The following is a 24,854-nucleotide window of genomic DNA, read 5'->3' as shown; positions in this document are numbered from 1 at the left end:
GAATGTTAATCGATCTATGTAAAAGATGGGTTGACAGTTTTAATTGTGAACTTTGATATTTTTGAACCTTTGAATGTTCCAGTTTTAAAAATTAATTTTAGGGCTTCCCTGGTGGCGCAGTGGTTGCGCGTCTGCCTGCCGATGCAGGGCACACGGGTTCGTGCCCCGGTCCAGGAAGATCCCACATGCTGCGGAGCGGCTGGGCCCGTGAGCCATGGCCACTGAGCCTGCGCGTCCGGAGCCTGCGCGTCCGGAGCCTGTGCTCCGCAACGGGAGAGGCCACAACAGAGGGAGGCCCGCATACCACAAAAAAAAAAATAAAATAAAAAAAAATTAATAAAAATTAATTTTAAAATTTGACAGATGTTCAACAATTTAATTATAATCAGATATTTCTATTCCAAGACACTCTTCAGAGCAGCAGGAGAGTTTCAGAAATTGAGGCAGTGATGAATTGACATTTTAAGAATACTAAATTTATAATTGTTTGCTTTCAGTCAGAAATTGGGTTTGGAAAAATGGAAACCTACATCAAATTGGAAAAGCTTGGAGAGGTAAGTTAATACTTATTTCAAACATGTAAGGTGCATTTTTTTCTTGTTCATCATCTAAAAGATTATATCTTGTTCTGAAAAAGCAACAGAATGTTAGAAAGAAAAACCCTTTAATTCTTGAAATCATCCCATCAGTGTGAGAAGAAATGAATTTTTTTAATAGCCTTATAACCTGCTATTGAAGCATAAAATATTGTGCTTTCTTGGTAACAAAATAGACATTTGTTAGTTAGCTTCCTGGTATTCTTTGTGCCGTCATGTGGGAAATTGCATGTGTTCAAACTTGTGAAAAATCAAAATACTATCTTTAAGTTTAAAGACACATCTCATTAAAGGTTAAGGAAATTCTTGACCCGTAAGACCTTGGTTTTCTTCAAGTTGCTACTAGTACTGACTAATTTTGAAATGGTCTACCTCCCAGAGTGAGAAAGTGAGAAGAAAATAATAGAATTAGTTACTAGGGAGGCCTTAAGGGAGTTTGAGAACTATCCTGGCAATGATAGAAGAAATCTATAGAATATATTTGTTCCTTAAAGGAGAGCTCTAGCATACAAAGATTCTGAAAAGTCTGAAAACGGGTAAAATTTCACAACATGTTAGTTAAATTTTCAGTTTTCACTTACTATGCTTAATTAATTTCCTCAATCTCCACATACCATTGCAGTTAAAGTACCTTTGATTCCAAATCTATTGATTCAGTTATTAATCTAATACGAAGTACAAAAAGTAAATTAAATATTCTCCCTATGTTTTCATACCTTTGAAGCACTCTGTAGGGTTGTAAGAGTAGGGAAGCTGTGCGTATGGAACTGAAAGTCCTCTTAGCTATAGGAAAACCAAGATTAATCACGGTGGGGTTTTCCTTGCAAGATGGAATTTAACACATGCTTAGAAATTAGAAATTTAGTTAGGGCTCTTTATTGTATAGATGATATAGATAGACTCATGATATTTTTGATGTGTCTTTCAAAAATATATTTTGTAGGGTACATATGCAACAGTATATAAAGGAAGAAGTAAATTGACAGAGAATTTGGTGGCATTGAAAGAGATCCGGTTGGAACATGAAGAAGGTGCACCCTGCACAGCAATAAGAGAAGGTATAATTTGTACTTTTGTGAGCAGAATGTATTAGGAAATTTATATAGAATATTTTAAAACCGAAGCTATGTAATAAGAGTTCATTTTTTGTAAGTACAAGGAGCTCAGATATAGAAATAGTACATGACTGGAAAATATATGCCACTACAGCTTATGGCATCTCATTGAGGAGAAAGAATACAATAAAACAAGGCCCTGGGGGGGAGAGCAATATCTAAAGCTGAAATATTTAATAAAAGGAATTAGTTAGATATATTATTGTGCCGCTTATAATGAAGTACTATGAAGTCATTAAAGATTGTTGTCACAGACAAATATTTGACATTGGGAAATGTTATATATTGGTGCATGGGGGAAAGCTAACTATAAATAGTATATACTATTTGTAAATATATTTATATAATGGTACGATTTTTAAAAAAGATTATCCAGAAAATAGTTTGAGGCAACTGACAAGCAATTTGGAGGAAAAAAGGTACCTTGGATTTTATGTCTAAATTAATCCTAGAAGTCTCAGTAAGTTAACATTTGAGAAAAAAAGATGTCATGGAGAGTATTAATGTAATATTGAGGATAATTTAAGTATTAAAAATATCAAACCCAGAACCATAAAAGAAAAAAAAATTGATTCTATTAAAATTTCTACTACAAATCCCTTTGGTGGATTATTGTTTGAAATTTAAGAGACTCCTAAACTCAATCATTCATATGTTAAATTTAGGATTTTTTTTTTTTTTAAAAGACTGGCTACCACAGATTAAGTAATTGGCTTTCTTTTCTGTTTTGCAGTTTCACTATTAAAGGATCTAAAACATGCAAATATAGTAACGTTACATGACATTGTTCACACAGATAAATCTTTGACTCTGGTCTTTGAGTATCTGGTAAGCATTTACTAAATGATAAAACATAGCAAATTGGATTTTTTTAACAGCCCCGGGGACATTATTGTTATTATTATTTAATTAAATTATGTGTGGTGCATTCAGTATCTTTCCTCAAAAAACAACTTATTTTTCTGAAAAAGAATATGTATATATATGTATTTATAGCTAAATCACTTTGCTTTACACCAGACACTAACACAACATTGTAAATCAACTATACTTCAATTAAAAAAAATTTTTTTTTAACTAAACGCTATTAAGTAAATCAGTCATGACTTCTCAAAACTATGTATCACATAGTAAAGTGCTGTATTTTTTCAGGATAAAGATCTAAAACAGTACATGGATGACTGTGGAAACATCATGAGTATGCACAATGTTAAGGTATGCTTTAGTGTGTCGTTTTAAATTTTATTTAAAGTACAGACAAACGCTTAAGCATAGATGAACTACATTACGTATGAAATACGCTTCAGAATTTTCTGTTAGGCATTTTAAATAGGTTATTGTCCTCTGAACATATTTACTCAGAACTTCTGTTTACTACACTGTAGTATTTCTTAGAATCAGACCTTTTTATAGAACTGCTTCATTTAAAAATTGACAATTTCCTTTCACGTTCTCTTAGATATATGTAGAATACATTTACAGGTATATTCTGCTTAAAAAGAAAATGACATGCCTATTATATCAAAATCCAAATGTTTAAAATCAATGAAAATGATTAGTGCATTCTGCAAAGGGCCTCCTATACATGGCAAACTCCCCTGAGGTATTTAGAATGGTATTTAATTATAAAACAACTTTTCAAGGTACTAATCTAATGAGTAAGGCCAGGAACCTGCATAGGTATTATGAATACTAGACTGGAAATACCATTCTGTACTGTCAGGAGGAAAAGTAACATAATTATATGTTTTCTTATCTGAAAAATATCTAAAGATGCAAGTAATGCTAGAAAAGTTTGGTATAATAGTGCCAGATGAAACCCAAGAGTAAAAGTAAAATCAGATAAAAACCTTTTGATACAGTTGTGTTCTTACAGTAGGTTTCTTTGACCTGATGTACTCCAAATTTAGCAAAGATTTATTTATCCAAACTTAGTCAACAGTTTGTGAGAAACTGTTCTGGAAATAGGCTGTCCCAGCTGTATTTTTGTTACTATCTGTAGATAGTAACTTTAAACTTACATACTTTTAAAAACAGTTAAGTTTGGTATAAAGGAGAGCCAGTTTCTTTTAGTAAAAGACAGTTCAAAACATATGGGTAACACATTGCTAAGAATTTTAGAATAGGGCTTTAAGTCTCTTTCCATATATTTTCTATGAGAATTGTTTTCATCATATTTCACATTTTGTTTTGCAAGGTGTTCTGAATCTCATTTGTGTTTATTTTTGTTTGTGGCTTTTATGTTGTTTTTCCTGCTTTCATGTTAGCAGTAATTTGGAAAGAAAATTGTCCTTAATCATCATAATTTGACAAAGATTTGAGAAGTTTATATGTCTTAAGCCAGGTTTACGTTCCTGGCTTAAGTTGTAGAGTATTTTATTCTGTTTAACTAGCCCCTTATATTTTTTCAAACATAAAAAGTAAAGGGAATATTTGGAAATAGTAATTTAAGAGTTCTCAAAACACATGAATATGTAGAGTGTAGAAACTCTGCTAATTAGAATTTCTTCAGGCCCATTGTTCACCTGCTGCCTTGGCTTATTCTTGAAGTTCTAATGCTGTTTTTCACCTTCAAGAAAACCAAGGGTACACTTCTGAATCCTCTTTGTTAACCACAAAGAATCAAAGACCTCCTGTGTTTCATATTTTTTTTTCCACCAAAATCCACAACAAAAAGTCTCCCATTAGCCTTATAGGAATTGCTTTTCTCAAAGAGCCATTCAGAGCTCTACAATGCCAATTCCCTTTTCTGAATCATAGCAGATTTTGAAGGCTGAGTAGGAGGTGCTGAAAGTAAAGTACCCAGAAGGTGGGTGATAGAAGCTGGTTTAGGTTATTTTAGGTTATTTTTATAGCACATAATTTGCCAGAGCTATGCAACACCATTCTGTTTGACATCTCAGAATGTTCATAAAACCACCAATTCCATTGCCTTAGTTTAAAGACGTTGTCCCACATCAGGGACATGTAAATTTTTTGGTGGGGAGTAGGGTGGGGTGATGGTAGAGGGTTGTTTGTTTTGCCAGAATTTCGTAATTAAACTGTAAGCCTAATTAGTAGGCCTGTAAATTTATGGGGTACATTTATTTAAAGTCATTTTCAGTAACAAGTGAACTATTGCTGCTAAGACAAAGTTTCATTTCGCTTTGTTCACTCTAAAAAAAATAGGTAGATGCTTCAAATAGAATAATAAATTGTAAAATTCAGACAACAGGTATGTAAGGAAAAGGATGTGTTTCCTTGTTTTTTTCTCTTACTGTTCTAGGCCAGTTGCTTTTCTGTTTACCATAACTTATACCAAAGTATACCTTATTATCTGTAAGACTAATTTCTATTTTTCGTTTCCGTAGCTGTTTTTATACCAAATTCTACGTGGTTTGGCATATTGCCACAGAAGAAAGGTGTTACACCGAGACTTAAAACCACAGAACCTCCTCATTAATGAAAAAGGAGAATTAAAGCTAGCAGATTTTGGTATGGAATGTATGAGATATTTATAAATAGTTCCAGGTGTTTAAGTTTAAAAGAACAACCGTTGACACTGTATGATTGCTTTTATGTGGGTTTGGAAGTGTTCTCTGTAGCTCATGGAATAAAATATTTGAAAATTTTGGTGGTGAGTTATATTAGTGAATGCTAAAAGGCATTGGTTCTCAGGTATGGTCCATAGACCCCTAAGCGTCCTGAGACCCTTTCAGGGGATCTCCAAAGGTATAATATATTCTCAAAATTATACTAAAAGTTTACTTGCCCTCTTCACTGTGTTAATATTTGCATTGATTATCCAAAAGTAAGAAGGGATAAAGCTACTGGTACCCTTAGTATAAATCAAGGCACTCACACCAAACTATACTTAGTAGCCATTGTATTCTTCACCACTATACACTTGTAGGAAAACACTTTTTAAGAGGTATCAGATGAAGCAGTAAAATTTATTAAATTTTATTAAATCTCCATTTTTGAGTAGGTGTCTTTTTAGTATTTTGTGTGATGAAATGGGAAATATACATAAAACACATTTGCTGCACACAGAAATACTATGGTTATTTCAAGGAAAAGTGCTTGTGTAATTATATGAGTGCAAACTGAACTAGCCCACCCCACCACTTTTTTATTTTAAGAAGTATCATTTTTACTTGAAAAAAATGACCAGTAGACAAACTGTGGTTACTCAGACTTAGGTATTTGTATTTGGCAGATGCTTTCTTAAAAAATGAATGAAGTGAGCCTATCATTTCAAGGAAAACAACTGTGAAAGTATTTCTTGACAATAGTAAAATTTGAGTTTTCAAGCAAAAATTAGATTTTGGAAATTTGGATCTGCCATTTTGAATTTGATAGCTTCCCAGTACTTGAAGACTTTTCTGGTGAGATCAGTGGTGAGGTTAACAAATATGATTTTTTTTTATATGCTAAAGAAATGTGTAAACATTTGTAATACCTGAATAGCCTAGAGAACCAGTCTTTTCCAGATGACCAATGCATGGTATTACAGAATGATGCATAGGTAAAATATCCATTTAAAGTGCAGGATAGACCAGTGAATTTTAATGTAGCCAAAAGTATTAGAAGTTGATTGCTACAGTTCCGAGTAACTGTATAATCTTTAAGAAGCTAAATATTTTCTAATTTTGATGTAGTATCAAAAAAGTATATGCACAATTATCAGAAAGGCTATTAAAATGCTCTTCTTTCCGATTTCGCATCCGTGTGAAACCTGATTCTCTTTATATATAACTGCAGTCAAAGTAATATCACAACAGATTGAATGCAAAAGTAGATAGGAGAATCCAACTGTCTTCTATTAAAATAGACTACAAAAATGTAAAACAAGGCCATTCATACTAATTTTTTTTTTATTTTGGAAAAAATATTTTTCATAAAAATACTCATGTTAACATATAAATGGTGTTTTTAAGGAAGAAGTTTTAGATTTTTCTGTTTTTCTAATATGCAAATATCAGTAAATATAATCTACATAAATAAAAGCTCTTTGGATCCTCAGTAATTTTTAAGAGCCTAAAAGGGGTCCTGAGACTAAAGAGTTTAAATGTCATTACTGAAAGAGATTCCTTTAATATGCCTGCCACCATGCTTTTTTTAAAAAAAATAGTTTTATTTATTTATTTTTAATTTATTCATTTGACTGCGTTGGGTCTTCATTGCTGCGCCGGCTTTCTCTAGTTGCAGCGAGCAGGGGCTACTCTTCGTTGTGGCGCGCGGGCTTCTCATTGTGGTGGCTTCTCTTGTTGCAGAGCGCGAGCCCTAGGAGCATGGGCTTCAGTAGTTGTGGCTCACGGGCACTAGAGCACAGGCTCAGTAGTTGTGGTGCATGGGCTTAGTTGCTCCGCAGCATGTGGGATCTTCCTGGACCAGGGATCAAACCCATGTCCCCTGCATTGGCAGGCAGATTCTTAACCACTGCACCACCAGGGAAGTCCCTGCCACCATGCTTTGTATTTATTTATATCCTTAATAATTTAATTAGTAGCTGTCTGTCTGTCTCTCTTTAGCTAATCCAGTTATAAGGGACTAGAAAGGTGAAATAAAATTACATGTTTTTGGCTTCTAGGGAGTAAACTTTTTTATATTGAAGGAACTCTATATAGTAACTTTGTTTTTTTGTTTTTCTTTTTTAATATTCCACATTCTGAGAGTTTGAGTACTGTAACAGAGTTAGTTTTTAAAAGCCCATGCAGTTTTTCATAGTTAGTATTTATCATTTAGTATTTATCATTTTTTCATAAGTGATTATAGTAGTTTTACTTTTGGAATATTTCATTAATGTGATAAATATTTGTGTTTCAAGTATTACTCTCCTAGTAACAGATTAAAAATTCACTGTTATTAAGTGGTAAATTTGTTCTGAAAATTCCTATACTTTTATTCATTTAACACTTTTCCATTTGTTTGAAAGGTAGGTTGCTATTTAAAAGGAATTGGGGAGGCTTCCCTGGTGGCGCAGTGGTTGGGAGTCCGCCTGCCGATGCAGGGTACGCGGGTTCTTGCCCTGGTCCGGGGGGATCCCACGTGCCGTGGAGCGGCTGGGCCTGTGGGCCATGGCCGCTGAGCCTGTGCGTCCGGAGCCTGCGCTCCACAATGGGAGAGGCCACAACAGTGCGAGGTCCGTATACCAAAAGCAAAACAAACAAACAAAAAATAAATAAATAAAAGGAATTGGGTAGGTCACATGAGTCTAAATGAGAAATTATAAGTCATTTCCATATGCTTACATAGAGCCTCTAGGGCATAGTTTATGTTGTTATTTTCCTAGTAATTGTTATTCTCTCTCTCTCTTTCCCCTCACCTCTTTTAAATTTTTTTGGCCAGGCTGCATTTACTGCTCCTTATTCCTTAATCCCCAAATGAATGGCAGTGATGGAGAAACCCTGCTTGGCTATAAGATTTGCAAAAAGAATGGCAAAAGCCATCAAAAATGTACTTTTGGTGGGGGAATACTATGAGTGCTTTAAATTTTGCTTTTTACCTCGTGCATCCGGAGCCTGCGCTCCACAATGGGAGAGGCCACAACAGTGCGAGGTCCGTATACCAAAAGCAAAACAAACAAACAAAAAATAAATAAATAAAAGGAATTGGGTAGGTCACATGAGTCTAAATGAGAAATTATAAGTCATTTCCATATGCTTACATAGAGCCTCTAGGGCATAGTTTATGTTGTTATTTTCCTAGTAATTGTTATTCTCTCTCTCTCTTTCCCCTCACCTCTTTTAAATTTTTTTGGCCAGGCTGCATTTACTGCTCCTTATTCCTTAATCCCCAAATGAATGGCAGTGATGGAGAAACCCTGCTTGGCTATAAGATTTGCAAAAAGAATGGCAAAAGCCATCAAAAATGTACTTTTGGTGGGGGAATACTATGAGTGCTTTAAATTTTGCTTTTTACCTCTACAAACCAAGCCAAGCAAATTTTATCTGTCCACAGGCCAACAGGAAAATCTAATTATTCCATGAGATAATACAATGAACTTTGTCTCTATTGCTTTTAGTTATTGTTTTATTCGTTTCATAGTAAGTATATACTTCGGACACAAGTAAGGGAGAGTCATATAACTGAGTATTTTACAATAAATTGTTCTTGATCTCTATGACCTACTTTTCCTGTGATCAGGGAAGTATTAATATAAATAGACATTTTCATTAATAATAGAAAATGGTTTATATAATAATACCATATCACAATTAATTTGGTTTGGAAGAAATTACTGTGTATTTCATTTCATGCCAAAATTGCAAATCTCATTGTGAACTGAATCAGAAGCCTGTTTGAGCAAGCATCATAGTTTAGCATTCTCTCAGGAGGTGGAGTATAAGGTACTGAGGAAACTAGAACTGCAATTGCTTTGATGTTAGATGTATAGCATTAGCAAACTTGCAGCCTTGTCCTTTCCCCCATATAACCCAGTATTACATCAGGAAGAGAAATCAGGAAGCTGCTTCCATTTGGTAATTACCAAAATTTGTTGAATTTCTTTTACCAAGTTGGGACGGTAGAATAAAACCTGTAATAAAACAGTGTCAACGTTGTTTCAGTTACATCCTTTAGCCCTTATACTTAATGAAAATAGTATGAGTACTGCCTAATTTTTTAAATTTCTGGTTTCATTTGGGTGACTTTATCCAGTTTAACAAAGTATTGAATCATTCTTTTATTACATTTTTTCTTATTTAATATTTTAATCAGACAATAGTTACACACAACAGAAATCACAGCCTAAAAATTAATTATTCCTTGTTGTTTGAAATAAACTGTATGTTAAAATAAATTTATATTTCTTCATATATCTTTTAGAGTTACTTCTTTAGGTGATCGGAATTTGGAGGCGTAGAGGTAATAAAAGCAACTCTCTTACGCCAGTGGCTCAAGAGATAAAGTTGTTAGCTCTTGCCTTTATTTCTAGATAATCAGTGAATTTCATATTAAATTGGCAAAGGAATGGTTCGTGTTTTACGTCATCTACAGCAATTAATAATATCCAAAGACAGTGAGGTTCACCTTATTTTAAAATTAACCATGTAACTTAAAACTTAGAAAGTACAGAATGACATTGTAGTTTACTCCAAGGAAACTTTCTCTAAATATAAACTTCTGCAAGGAAATTGTCAATAAAACTTAACAGGATCATGAACCAGTAACTTCATGGTTTTTGGTAAGAACTGATATAGCAAATGGAAGTTGGAATCAGGTTAAAAGGTGACAAAAGCCTATAGCTTTAAGAAGTAAAATTGTTTATCTTAATGTCATTGGCCTGTTTTGCATTAATTTAAATTCAAATAGAAAATAATTTTGGCATAATAATTCGTGGATAGAAGGAGGGTATCTTAAGTTTAGATTAGCCCAGATACTGTACCAGGTGCATTCACTCATAAAAGTAAGCATGGTCTCTGAATGTGGAATTATTATTATTTAGTTTAATAAATAATAGGATATGCTGACCCAAGACCACGCACACTCAAAAAAAAATTCATAAAACTAATTTTGTTAAGCTTCAAAAAGGTATAGAGTAGCCATCTCAGGCATCCTTGTGACTGGAGTCATGGTGAGAATATGGACTGGGAAATGCATTCTAGCTAATTCTTAATTGTTTTCTTTTCCCTGTGAAGGACTAGCCAGAGCCAAGTCAGTTCCCACAAAGACCTACTCAAATGAAGTTGTCACACTGTGGTACCGGCCGCCTGATGTGCTTCTCGGTTCCTCAGAGTACTCAACACAGATTGACATGTGGTAAATATATGCAGATGTTACTGCCATTTATAATTTTGAAAGAATGTAGTCATTAACACAGGGCATACCGATAGATATTTGGCTTTAAGGAGATAAAATATAAGCAACGATTAAGAGTTCTGGCAAGTAAGATCACCTAGGTTTAAATACCAATTCAACCACTTATAGCTATACAGTAACCTTATTGAAATTATTGGCCTGTGCCTCAGTTTCCTCATTTAAGGAAATGGGAATAGTAACAATAACTACTTTAAAAGGCTGTTCTGTGGATAATGTTAAGACCAAATGAGCTAATGTATATAAAGCACTTCGAAGAGTGTCTGGTACATAGTAATTTAAAACAAAATGTATTTTTATCATCATTTAATATTCACCAAAACCCACTTGCTTTAAGTTGATCTAAAAATAATATTGAAAAAATACCATAGGTATCTTTCTCACATAGCACTTTGATCATGACACTCCTTTATTTAAACAGGTTTGCTGCTTCCCCATTTATTACCTATAAAATAAGGTACAATTCTTCAATCTGATACTTGATCTCCATAAAATGTCTCTAAACTACCTTTTTCAGTTTATTTCAGACTATTCTCCACAAACGTTTCCTTTTAGCCAAGTGGTTACTGACTATATTTCATAAATAGCCTGGGCTTTCCCACCTTTGCTCTTGTGTTCATACTAGTTCACCCATCTGGAATGCCTGCTCTTTTTCTATAACTGGGGCCTGGGCCTGGGCCTTCAAAACATAGTTTTTCATAAATCCTTTCTGAATATAACCTAGCCTCCCGTGGTAATTCCTTCCTCTGAACTGTGGTTATACTTATTGCTTGCACTCTTCGTATAGTGATAAATCATATACTTCGTTCTGTTTTGTCTTGGGTTGAACGTTTATATAATTAATTTTTGTATTTAACATTTCTTTCTTTTTTAAACTTTTTTAAATTGTAGAAAAATATATACAACCAAATTTACCATTTTAACCATTTTATGTGTACAGTTGTCTGGCATTAAGTATATTTACTGCTGTGCAAGCGTTACCACCATCAGTCTACAGAATTTTTCCATCTTGCAAACTGAAGCTGTGTACTTATTAAATAGTAACTCCCCATTTCCCTCTCCCTCCACCATTCTCCTTTCTGTGTCTGTGAATTTGACTTTTCTAAGTATCTCATGAGTGAAATCATATTGTATTTGTTTTTTTGTGACTGATTTATTTTACTTAGCATAAATGTCTTCAAGGTTCACCCATGTTGTAGATACAAATATCTCTGAGTCACTGCTTTCAATTCTTTTATATACTTAGAAGTAGAATTGCTGGATCATATGGTAATTCTATTTGAGTAACCACCATACTGTTTTCCATAGTGGCTCCATTATTTAATCGTCTATATAACATTTTATAATATAAAATTAAATTATATATATAATTGCTAGATTGTGAGCCCTTTAAAAGAAGGACTGTGTCTTAAACTCATATGTATTCACACAGATACTAGAAGACAGTATCTATTTAGTGAGCCCTCTATCCATTTCTCTTCCTTCTCAACTCTCTCCCTCTCTCTCACTCACTCTCGCTCTCACTCACACACTCTTCACCCTGCAGCTGTGTGTTCTGTCTCTGCTTCCTGCATAAAAACATCTTGAAATATTTGCTTCTCCCTAGCCCTGCTAACCACTACCTAATACATAGTAAGCTTTATATCACTATTAGCCATTGTTAGTGGTGTTCTTCAAGGATCATGCAGAGGAGGGCTGGACATTTTAAGTGGAGAAAATGGATAAGGCAGTATGGAAGTTGAGACAAATAGGATAAATGTTAAGAAATTAGTTTAGTCGGATCTGAAAAAAAATTTCTGCAGATTTTCTAGCAGGCTAGTACAAAATTCTCCAGAGAGGCAACCTTAAGGAAAAGATTCTTGTGCTTAATAATAAATAAATGGTTTGCTCATCTTTTTTTTTTCTTTTTCTTTTTTTTTTAATGCTACATTTTGTAGGGGTGTTGGTTGCATTTTCTTTGAAATGGCTTCTGGAAGACCTCTGTTTCCAGGATCAACTGTGGAAGATGAACTGCACTTAATTTTCCGACTGCTAGGTAACAGAACTCTCTTCCCAGTGATTTGTTACGTATAATAATTGAGTAGCTAGATAAGACTATATCTTTAAAAAATATATTTATAAATTTGATACTGAGACTAACATAAATAGCTGTTATAAGAATTATAATTAGTGTAATTACAGTAAAGATAGATCCTTCTAGGTAACTTCTGCTTTTTATTTACCAAGTTCTACCTTTGCAGTAATGATTGTATGGAAGAACAGAGAAGAGAAATATTATTGAAAATTGACTTTTAGCACATTATTAGGAAATATTTTAGCTTAGCTGTCAATTAGACAACATTTTTATGGCATCATTGCTTAGTCCAAAAAAAAAAAAAAGTCTGTATGTTTACTATTTCTATCTTTTTAGTTTCAGTTGAAATAATCAAATTATCTACTAAATATAAATTGTTCTTTAAGATGCTTTCTTAGTTCTCCCTATTTATATATATTTGCCTGTATAAAAATTTCTTTATATTTATAAATATATATTTTTTAAAATTCAGGAACTCCATCTCAGGAAACTTGGCCAGGTGTTTCTTCAAATGATGAGTTCAAGAACTACAACTTTCCAAAATATAAACCACAGCCTCTAATTAACCATGCACCCAGGTATTTTTTTTTTTCTTCCCTCTTTAAGTGAAAGGGGGGGAACCCACCTTTTTTTTTTCAGTCTCTTGAAGCATTAGCCACAGTAAGGATTCAGGGAAAAATATGTGATACACATACACAGTTCTTAAATATTTTAGGATTTAATTTCTTCCTTCCTGTGTCGTATTAATTTTATAATTCAGTGAACAAGAATTACCAAGGTATGTAAGTCCACAGAATTGAGCTGTAAATAAAATGAATATAGAATATATATAATAAAATTCTAGGGCTTATGTAGATTGTTCCATTTCCCAGAAAGAAGACATTGATTAATGCCTTATTCAATACTGTGAAGACCATGATGAAGTTTGCTTTGCTTTCTACACAATTATTCTATATGTATTTACTTAGAAAAACCTAAAAATGTGTTATAAGTAAAATCTTGACTCCTACACAAGATGACCTATCAGCATTTCAATCAATGTTAATGACAATTTGTATTTGAAGAATATAAACTCTTTCTGACCCTTCATATCCTATATGTTGGCCATCCAATTAAAGTTTCTTTTCAGACCTACCTCAGATCCATCCAAGACTCCCATTACAGTTTGAGTCAGGGGACTTCCCTGGTGGTGCAGTGGTTGGGAGTCCTGCCAATGCAGGGGACACGGGTTCGAGCCCTGGTCCGGGAAGATCCCACATGCCACAGAGCAACTAAGCCCACACGCCACAACTACTGAGCCTGTGCTCTAGAGCCTGCGAGCCACAACTACTGAGCTTGCATGCCACAACTACTGAAGCCCACATGCCTAGAGCCCGTGCTCTGCAATAAGAGAAGCCACTGCAATGAGAAGCCTGTGCACCGCAACTAGAGAAAGCCCGCGCGCAGCAACGAAGACCCAACCCAGCCAAAAATAAATGTTTATTTAAAAATTTTTTTCACAACATGTTTACTTATGGAATGTATTACATTTTCAATACGTAACATAGAATAACCCCTTTGACTGTATTTTTTCATCTTTCTTTAAGAAAAAATAAAAACGAAAAGGGCACCAGGATACCAAATAAGGCCAATATCTGTTTCGTTGTTTCACATAGCTCACAACATAACACACTCACTCTAGTTCCATTTATTCTCTAGATAGGGAAGAATAGTAAAACCATTCTGGTACCAAAAATACTTTGAAAGTTTTTATGTGAATTGATGCTCCTGTCACTATAGCAACTAAGAATATTCTAAGTAGACTTTCTTAGGAAGAATGATGTGTTAGACTTTTTGTATGTGTCTCTCCCAAATAGCATAAATCCTATTTTTGTCATATATATATATATTTTTTTACACTGGACATTACAACATATATATATGTATACATATGTATATATGTTGTAATGTCCACTGTAAAAGGTTGCAGCTCTTTAAAGCACATTCTTTATGACCTTAGCTTGTCTATGGCCAAGGAATTCTGGTTATTTGTCAGAATGGCAAACTGCAAAGGATTAGAAGACTCTGGAGAATTTCTACGCCACAGCATCCATAGTACCGACTAAGCACTAGGGGGGAAGTGGGGAGGGATTTTTTTCCCCCCCATAATTGTGCTTTTGCTGATGAAAGTCAGTGTAAGATAGAATTTGTGATTTCTGATCAAGAGATTATCTCATTAAGATAACCCCTAGGGCTTCCCTGGTGGCACAGTGGTTAAGAATCCACCTGCCAATGCAGGGGACATGGGTTCGAGCCCTGGTCCGGGAAGATCCCACATGCCGTGGAGCAACTAAGCCCGTGCGCACAGCTACTGAGCCTGCGCTCTAGAGCCCGTGAGCCACAACTACTGAGTCCACGTGCCACAACTGTTGAGGCCCGCGTGCCTAGAGCCTGTGCTCCGCAACAAGAGAGGCCACCGCAATGAGAAGCCCGTGCACCGCAACGAAGAGTGGCCCCCACTCGTCACAACCAGAGAAAACCCGTGCGCAGCAACGAAGACCCAACGCAGCCAAAAATAAATAAATAAATAAATTTATTTTTTTAAAAAAGATAACCCCTAAACCCTCTACTCCCTATTTTATTAATTTCATCCTTGTAATTATCTGTCTTTATTGGCCGTCTAATTGGTTTTGTATCCCTTTTTAATGAAGTTTTATAAAGTTATTGAGGAATACTTAAATTGAATTTTACAGCTTGTAGTACCCAATGCTCAGCCGACCGCCCTGTAAAAATTTGTTGAATGACTCATCTCTGTTTATCCTGAACCACAGTGACATATTTGGGGGTCACTTATCTGTTTGTTTTCACCTGTATAATAGGAAAATGATGCTTTTGTACTCTTGCCTTCACTGAAACACTATGCAAACAGATCTAGTTTACTGAAGCTTTTTCAATAATAGAGGTTATTTTGTTTTGAGACAAAATGGTGATTTTTAAAAATTCTGTAGTTTTAATAATCTAACTCTTGAATATTGAACATTTGAGTTCATGCCCAGTTATTTGTGGTTTCTTCTTAAACAAGTGGCAAGATAAATCTTCTAAGGATAAAAGATTTGAGTCTGTTTGAAAGCAGCAAGGTGTGCTATTTTAGGGCACTTGAATTTAGCAGACAAAAACATTTGGAAAATAGTTTTATTTGAAAAGTTGCTGTCAGCTAAGATTAAAAAAGAATAAATTGCTACTTGTCTTTCGTTGTTTTTAGGTTAGACTCTGAAGGAATCGAGTTGATAACAAAATTTCTTCAGGTAAGTTATATCTTATTTTATAATTGTTAAATGATCTGTTAACTTCTCTGAGCCTTAGTTTCTTCATCTGTAGAATGGGATCAGTAATACCTCCCTCAAATATTTGTCATGACAATTAAATAAGATTATGGTAGTATCTAGCATGCTTAAGACATGTGCTTAGGTGAAAAAAAATTATGGTTTCTCTTAATGTGTCTGGGTCTCTCATTGTAACCTAGAACAGTCTGAGGTAGTTAGCTGCTGGCCCTGATCAAGTGTGTCAAGGCCATGTTCTCTGCAATACCTGTTCCCTTACGTTCTCTTTCTTTTCCTTATACTTACTGCCTTACAGGCTGTTGTACCTCCAAGTACCATCCATATCTTCATTCAGAGCAGGAAGAAGAGAGAGGATAAGAGTGTGTCAGTCGCATTAGTCCTTTTGTATCTGGAAAGCAAAGGCTTTTCCAAAAACCCCTATTAGGACTTCTTCCTAGGTCTCCAAAATGTTCCTAAGGCCAGAATATTAATTGTAAGAGAGGCTGAGAATTGGGGAGCAGGATTGCCATAATTAGCCTAAACTTAGAATAGTCATGATTCATATGTCAGAGTTGGAAGCATGGCTACCTTAAACAAATCTACATTATCTCGTCAAGGAAAAAAGGGAAATGGGTATTGAATAGGTAATTTAATAATGTCTTTCATAAAGGTATTAGGTATATTTCCAGTAATCCTTTGGTATTCATGAAGAAAAGTAACACGAAAGGTCAGATATTTTGCTTTTTTTCTTCACTTCAGAAAATATAGGGAATCTAAATTTTTCGTTAAGATCCAGCTTTATCGTGGAAATTTGTAACTGAGATATAATCATTGCTACATAATCTCAGTAGTAACTCAAATTAGAGCATAGTACTCCAAATTGGTTTTTAAAAATAATAGTCACTGTATTAAGTAATCAAGATAAGAGTAGCTCTAAATGCTTAAATGCTAATTTGTGTGTGTGTGTGTGTGTCCCCTCCCCCTTGCACACGCTTTTTCCAGTATTTAGAGAAAAAAATTAATGAAGCAGTGTTTTGGTTTCTCACAGTATGAATCTAAGAAAAGGGTTTCAGCAGAAGAGGCCATGAAACATGTGTACTTTCGAAGTCTGGGACCAAGGATACATGCTTTACCTGAAAGTAAGAGAGATTCTAGAGTGTGTCCCCCCACCCCCTTTATTTTTATCCAGATTTGGAGACTGGGGTGAATTAGGGATTTAGGAAGATGGTTGGTTTTTAAGCCTAAAATTCTGGTCTTTCTGTAATTAGATCAGAATTCCTTGAAGGGAGGTGTATGTCTTACTTGCCTGTTTTAATTTATTTCTTTTAACACTGAGCATATTGCCACGACTCTGTACGAAATCAGTAGCACTTAGATGTGGGTCATTAGTCTTATTTGACTTAAGTTGGAAAATGCCATCTGATGATAGACGTTGTCATTAGGCCCAATCTGGATTGCTTTGATTCAGAGTTGTTAAAAATGGATTTCAAGCAAATAGTCATGAAGCACAACCAAAACAAGATATTTTTTGTGGAAGTAAATTTTCTTTTCAAGATGTGAAGATTATTTTCCTTTACTGTGTTCACTCTGACTTTACCATTCCCATGACAGTGGTGAGCATATTGTCACTAAAATAGCTGATTTCTCATGCCTGAGGTAACTGCTTGATTTTACTCAGAAGTTTCTTATAAATTACCCCAATATTTTACTTTAACATTAGCAAGGTGAGGACTTCCCTGGTGGCGCAGTAGTTAAGAATCCGCCTGCCAATGCAGGGGACATGGGTTCGAGCCCTGGTCTGGGAAGACCCCACATGCCACGGAGCAACTAAGCCCGTGCGCCTCAACTACTGAGCCTGTGTGCCACAATTACTGAAGCCTGTGTGCCTAGAGCCCATGCTCCGCAACAAGAGAAGCCACCACAGTGAGAAGCCCACTCACCGCAACGAAGAGTAGCCTCGGCTCGCCACAACTAGAGAAGAGCCTGCGCGCAGCAACAAAGACCCAATGCAGCCAAAAATAAATTTAAAATTAGCAAGGTGAGTGGGGAATTAAGAGAACATTTGGGAACTGAACAGCCAAAAGCTTTCATTAATTTCCCGTTCTCATTTACTAGACAGTGTTGATTCACTAAAAAGTTTTCTAATTGGAATCAAGACTCCTCAAGACTTTTCACTTAGAACTTATTGGATATATACATATTTTAATTTATTTATTTTTGGCTGCGTTGGGTCTTCTCTCTTGCGCACGGGCTTTCTCTAGTTGTGGTGAGTGGGGGCTGCTCTTCGTTGTGGTGTGTGGGCTTCTCGTAGTGGTGGCTTCTCTTGTTGCAGAGCACGGGCTCTAGGCGCAAGGGCTTCAGTAGTTGTGGCTCGAGGGCTCTAGAGCATAGGCCCAGTAGTTGTGACACATGGGCTTAGCTGCTCTGCGGCATGTGGGATCTTCCCGGACCAGGGCTCGAACTTATGTCCCTGGCATTGGCAGGTGGATTCTTAACCACTGTGCCACCAGGGAAGCCCCTATTGGATATTTTTTAATGAAAGACTACCTCTCTGGCAGAGATGGAAATAAGAAGGATGAATTACAAGTGTTTTTTAAGATATTTACATTTCATTATTAATACCAAGTTTTATAGTTTGAGGTGTGGGTGAGGTGTACAAACCCATTTCTTGTTTTTCTCTAAAATTCTGAAGATAGTTTGAGGATTTGACCTTCACGCCATCATAAGGAGACAGATAAAGAACAGAGAGAATAAAACCGAGTAATACATTTTGATTAGGTCTTCCAACCTCAGTAAGCCCTAGAAATAGACAATGTACATTCTCCTTAGAGAAACACATACTCAAAGCATGATTTAAGGCAGAATTGGGGGAGAAAGTTTCTGAGGGAGAGGTTATTTGGTTTGGTTTTCTTCTCAAAACATTGGGACAAAAGGGAAAATATTTCAGCAGGGCTGTAACCTTGTAAATGTAGTATAAATGTTTCATGTTGAATCAGTATACATTTTTAGACATTTTGTCTATAGTTGGGTTATATTTGCTTTAATGATAGACTTTCATCTGATAATTTTTGTCTGTGCATTTTAGGTGTATCAATATTCAGTTTGAAAGAGATTCAGTTGCAAAAGGACCCGGGTTTTCGAAATTCTTCTTATCCAGAGACAGGTGTGTTTGTCATAAACCATTTCACGTGTCGATCATGAAATTTTGCGTGGAACCAAGTTTTGGGTTTATAAATTGATCGGTAAAATTATTGATGTAAAAAACAATGTACAGTGCATTCCACAGCTGTGTATGTTTGGCATTGCACATACTCACTTTCCTGTATGATGTGGGCAGCTCAGTAATTCTTCAGAGAGAAATCTGACTCAGTCAAATCAGGGATCCTGAAAGCTGCAGATGGCACAAAGACCTTTTACAAGTGGCCTGGCTTGATCACTGCACACGCCATCCCTGGCACCTGAGGCAGAAGACACATCTTGTGCTTCCCTAGTCATCAGGTTCATCACTTCGAAGCATAGAAGCTGTAGACTGACCCCATCAACAAAAGGGTCATTTAAGACAGTGCTGATCACTCTTACCGTGGAATATTAGCTTTTGCTGGTGGGAACATTAGCTTCATAGAGTCAACAAATACTGTATGTGGGATAAAACTGAACCTTGAACTGCCTCATAAAATGACTTTATATTTTAGGACATGGGAAGAACAGAAGACAGAGCATGCTCTTTTAAGTCTGGTAACATGGTTTCAAGCCCAGCCCCCAGCCTTTCTTATCAATCAAGGACTCAGATCTGAAGGCAATTATTTCTTTTGGTGGACTTGGAATCTTCGTTTGTCTACACTGTCCTCTTCACAGTGGAGTCTTTTTATTTCAGACCTACAAATTGTTTTTATATTTGTTGTCACAGTGTGACAATTTTTTTGTACAGTTGGTTTTAAGGTCTTCTCTGCCATTAGAGCCAGTAGGTTACAGCTATTGATGTAACTGTAGCTGCAATTTTTGTGCAGGACTGAGAAACACAATGCATTATTTATTGCGGAATCATTGCTGCTAAATAACTACTGTCTGTTTATTTAACACAACAGTTGAATGCCTGAAGAAGTTGCAGTGGCTTTATTATATGTGAATGCATCTGTTTCTCCTCACAAATTGTTTTACTGCTGCATTTTTTCTTTGTTTTTAAAATTAAACTGCAGTGTTTCCTGGAATGTAAATCCAGCTTTGCTTAACAGTAAAATAAGTGAGCCAACTTGAACACTCTTACATTCATGCTATATAATTTTTTTATTGAACATTGGCAAATAGAGTAGTAAGAAATTGATAAGCACATTATGTTTAGGAAAGCATGTGATGCAGAAGTTGATTCAAGCAAGTGAATATCTGACATTTTGGGGATCTCGCATTAAATACCAGTAAATTAAAGCACCAAAATTATTTATTTTTATTTTTCCTCATTTTAGAAATATTTACTGCATATTATTGGATATTGGTATACTAATACACTTACCTATTTTACATCGTGCTTTAATTTAGTTAAAACTAAACCATACAAGTCCAGTCAAACATCAGAGGTCTTGTTTTGTTTATTTGTTTTAAATACAATTCTTTTATTAGAATGGATGATACTTCATTGGGGAACAGTTTTATTTCATTTGGGAGCTGTGTGTATGTGTGTGTTTTAATAATATTCACTTGGAATCAGTTGAAAGCTGTAATATGTCTTTGAAATGAGCCATGATAAATACAAATGAGAGAAATGAGAACTTGGAAGATTGTTTTAAAGCATTATAGATGTTATCTGTTTACCAGAGATAGTAAATATTACAGTTTTAATTATGCATCTTTTTAATCATAAATACACCTTGGTGTTGGTAACAGTGTTTTAAGCATTTGTGTTCACTTTTAAGGACTATTTGTTTAGTGCATCTTACCAGCTGCAAATCTTAATTGCGATATTTTGAAATGGTCATGTAAATTTTGGGCTTATGTATCATGAAAATAGTCATAACTTAATTCTTTTCCTGACATTCACTGTAAAACATTCAGGGGTCCTACCATTTCTGTTCAGGAAATCTTGTAGTTTATTGTTATTTAACAGTATTAAGTGAATTTTTGTATATTTCATTTTAACTTTATTTGTGAATAGTGATTGTGGCATGTTTGGGGTGTTATTTTAATATTTCATAATACTGAAATTTTAATTTTTTAAGAAAAATTTTCTGGAAGAAACAGATTCATGTGTAATGGTGAATATTGGACCACTACTGCTTTTCACATTTGTAAATTGGTTTTATGTTAAACCCTGTAGCCTAACAAACTGCTGTTATTTCTAACTGACAGATATGTATTAATATTGTACTTTGAAGGTTATAAATATTATGTGAAAATTCCTCCGTTTTGTTTTGAAATTTATAATAACAAAATCTTCATGTTGTTAAAATGTGGTTTTGTTGAGTCACAGTTCTTTCTTGGGGAAGAAGGCTGTGCAGAACGGGATCATTTTCTTTTTTTTTTTCTCTATTTTATTATTTTTATGCAGCAGGTTCTTATTAGTTATCTATTTTATACACATTAGTGTATATATGTCAATCCCAATCTCCCAATTCATCACACCACCCCCACCCCGCTTTCCCCCCTTGGTTTCCATACGTTTGTTCTCTACATCTGTGTCTCTATTTCTGCCTTGCAAACCGGTTCATCTGTACCATTTTTCTAGATTCCACATATATGCATTAATATATGATATTTGTTTTTCTCTTTCTGACTGACTTCACTCTGTATGACAGTCTCTACATCCATCCACATCTCTACAGCTGACCCAATTTCGTTCTTTTTTTATGGCTGAGTAATATTCCATTGTATATATGTACCACATCTTCTTTATCCATTCTTCTGACTATGGGCATTTAGGTTGCTTCCATGACCTGGCTATTGTAAATAGTGCTGCAGTGAACATTGCAATGGTGCGTGTGTCTTTTTGAATTATGGTTTTCTCTGGGTATATGCCCAGTAGTGGGATTGCTGGGTCATATGGTAATTCTATTTTTAGGTTTTTAAGGAACCTCCATCCTGTTCTCCATAGTGGCTCTATCAATTTACATTCCCACAAACAGTGCAAGAGGGTTGCCTTTTCTCCACACCCTCTCTAGCATTTGTTGTTTGTAGATTTTCTGATGATACCTTTTCTAGCCAGTGTGAGGTGATACCTCATTGTAGTTTTGATTTGCATTTCTCTAATAATTAGTGTTGTTGAGCATCTTTTCATGTGCTTCTTGGCTATCTCTTCTTTGGAGGAATGTCTATTTAGGTCTTCTGCCTATTTTTTGATTAGTTGTTTGTTTTCTTAATATTGAGCTGCATGAGCTGTTTCTATATTTTGGAGATTAATCCTTTGTCAGTTGATTCGTTTGCAAGTATTTTCTCCCATTCTGAGGGTCTTTTTGTCTTGTTTCCTTTGCTGTACGAAAGCTTTTAGGTTTCATTAGGTCCCATTTGTTTATTTTTGTTTTTATTTCCATTACTCTAGGAGGTGGGTCAAAAAAGATCTTGCTGTGATTTATGCCAAAGAGTGTTCTTCCTATGTTTTCCTCTAAGAGTTTTATAGTGTCCAGTCTTACATTTAGGTCTTTAATCCTTTTTTAAAATTATTTATTTATTTATTTATTTTCGCTGCGTTGAGTCTTTGTTGCTGCGTGCGGGCTTTCTCTAGTTGTGGCGAGCAGGGGCAACTGTTCGTTGTGGTGTGCGGGCTTCTCATTGCAGTGGCTTCTCGTTGCGGAGCATGGGCTCTAGGTACATGGGCTTCAGTAGTTGTGGCACACGGGCTCAGTAGTTGTGGCTTGTGGGCTCTAGAGCACAGGCTCAGTAGTTGTGGTGCACAGGCTTAGTTGCTCCGCAGCATGTAGGATCTCCCCAGACCAGGGCTTGAACCCGTGTTTCCTGCATTGGCAGGCAGATTCTTAACCACTGCACCACCTGCAAGGTGCTTTAATCCTTGAGTTTATTTTTGTGTATGGTGTTAGGGAGTGTTCTAATTTCAGTCCTTTACATGTAGCTGTCCAGTTTTCCCAGCACCACTTATTGAAGAGACTGTCTTTTCTCCATTGTATATCCTTGCTTCCTTTGTCATAGATTAGTTGACCATAGGTGCGTGGGTTTAACTCTGGACTTTCTATCCTGTTCTATTAATCTGTATTTCTGTTTTTGTGCCAGTACCATATTGTCTTGATTACTGTAGCTTTGTAACATAGTCTGAAGTCAGGGAGTCTGATTCCTCCAGCTCCATATTTTTCCCCTCAAGATTGCTTTGGCTATTCGGGATCTTTTGTGTCTCCATACAAATTTTTAGATTTTTTTGTTCTAGTTCTGTAAAAACTATCATTGGTAATTTGATAGAGATTGCATTGAATCTGTAGATTGCTTTGGGTAGTATAGTCATTTTCACAATATTGATTCTTCCAATCCAAGAACTTGATATATCTCTTCATCTGTTTGTGTTATCTTTGATTTCTTTCATCAGTGTCTTATAGTTTTCTGCATACAGGTCTTTTACCTCTTTAGGTAGGTTTATTCTTAGGTATTTTATTCTTTTTGTTGCAGTGGTGAATGGGATTATTTCCTTAATTTCTCTTTCTGATCTTTCGTTGTTAGTGTATAGGAATGCAAGAGATTTCTGTGCATTAATTTTGTGTCCTGCAACTTCACCAAATTCATTAGGTTTAGTAGTTTTCTGGTGGCATTTTTTTTTTTTAATTTTATTCATTTTGGCTGTGTTGGGTCTTTGCTGCGGGCGGGCTTTCTCTAGTTGCAGCAAGCAGGGGCTACTCATTGCAGTGGCTTCTCTTGTTGTGGAGCACGGGTTCTAGGCACGTGGATTTCAGTAATTGTGGCGCGCAGGCTCAGTAGTTGTAGTGCACGGGCTTAGTTGCTTCATGGCATGTGGAATCTTCCCGGATCAGGGCCCGAACCCATATCCCCTGCATTGGCTGGCAGATTCTTAACCACTGTGCCACTAGGGAAGCCTTCTGGTGGCATCTTTAGGATTATCTATGTATAGTATCATGTCATCTGCGAATAGTGACAGTTTTACTGCTTTTCCAATTTGTATTACTTTTTCTTCTATGATTGCTGTGGGTAGGACTTCCAAAACTGTGTTGAATAATAGTGGCAAGAGTGGACATCCTTGGGCTTCCCTGGTGGCGCAGTGGTTGAGAGTCCGCCTGCCAATGCAGGGGACACGGGTTCGTGCCCGGGTCCGGGAAGATCCCACATGCTGCGGAGCGGCTGGGCCCATGAGCCATGGCCGCTGGGCCTGTGCGTCCAGAGCCTGTGCTCCGCAATGGGAGAGGCCACAGCAGTGAGAGGCCCGCGTACCGCAAAAAAAAAAAAAAAAAAAAGAGTGGACATCCTTGTCTTGTTCCTGATCTTAGAGGAAATGCTTTCAGTTTTTCACCACTGAGAGTGATGTTTGCTGTGGGTTTGTCATATATGGCTTTTATTATGTTGAGGTAGGTTCCCTCTATGCCCACTTTCTGGAGAGTTTTTTTTTATCATAAATTGGTGTTGAATTTTGTCAAAAGCTTTTTCTGCTTCTCTTGAGATGATCATATGGTTTTTATTCTTCAGTTTGTTGATATGGTGTATCACATTGGTTGATTTGTATATATTGAAGAATCCTTGCATCGCTGGGATAAATCCCACTTGATATGGTGTATGATCCTTTTAGTGTGTTGTTGGAATCTGCTAGTATTTTGTTGAGGATTTTTGTATCTATATTCATCAGTGATATTGCTCTGTAATTTTCTTTTTTGGTGGTATCTTTGTCAGGTTTTGGTATCAGGGTGATGTTAGCCTTGTAGAATGAGTTGGGAGTGTTCCTCCCTCTGCAGTGTTTTGGAAGAGTTTGAGAAGGATGGGTGTTAGCTCTTCTCTAAATGTTTGATAGGATTCGCCTGTGAAGCCATCTGGTCCT

The 24,854-nt window shown here is 35.8% G+C and overlaps 1 protein-coding gene across 3 annotated transcripts in view; it reads left to right on the top strand.

Moving 5' to 3' along the window:
• CDK17 (cyclin dependent kinase 17) overlaps positions 1-21,294 on the top strand; it is a 99,639-nt gene extending 78,345 nt beyond the window's left edge. For 2 of the 3 annotated variants that reach the window (XM_007125140.4, XM_024127254.3), the window contains 12 exons: positions 498-554; positions 1,540-1,654; positions 2,445-2,539; positions 2,864-2,926; positions 5,062-5,185; positions 10,333-10,453; positions 12,448-12,545; positions 13,057-13,162; positions 15,826-15,868; positions 16,932-17,022; positions 18,969-19,046; positions 19,576-21,294. In XM_007125140.4, coding sequence (XP_007125202.1) covers positions 498-554; positions 1,540-1,654; positions 2,445-2,539; positions 2,864-2,926; positions 5,062-5,185; positions 10,333-10,453; positions 12,448-12,545; positions 13,057-13,162; positions 15,826-15,868; positions 16,932-17,022; positions 18,969-19,046; positions 19,576-19,613 — 1,029 coding nt within the window. In that variant the 3' untranslated portion in view covers positions 19,614-21,294. Of the gene's footprint in view, positions 1-497; positions 555-1,539; positions 1,655-2,444; positions 2,540-2,863; positions 2,927-5,061; positions 5,186-10,332; positions 10,454-12,447; positions 12,546-13,056; positions 13,163-13,713; positions 14,156-15,825; positions 15,869-16,931; positions 17,023-18,968; positions 19,047-19,575 lie in introns of those variants that run through there. The other variant, XM_055085253.1, reaches the window with a different exon arrangement.
• The last annotated feature ends 3,560 nt before the right edge of the window (positions 21,295-24,854 follow it).

This window comes from Physeter macrocephalus, chromosome 6, assembly GCF_002837175.3.
Source record: "Physeter macrocephalus isolate SW-GA chromosome 6, ASM283717v5, whole genome shotgun sequence".
In the NCBI taxonomy this organism is placed as follows: Eukaryota; Metazoa; Chordata; class Mammalia; order Artiodactyla; family Physeteridae; genus Physeter; species Physeter macrocephalus.
The sequence above is the reverse complement of the archived record's forward strand: the minus strand, read 5'-3'. Positions and strand labels throughout refer to the sequence as shown.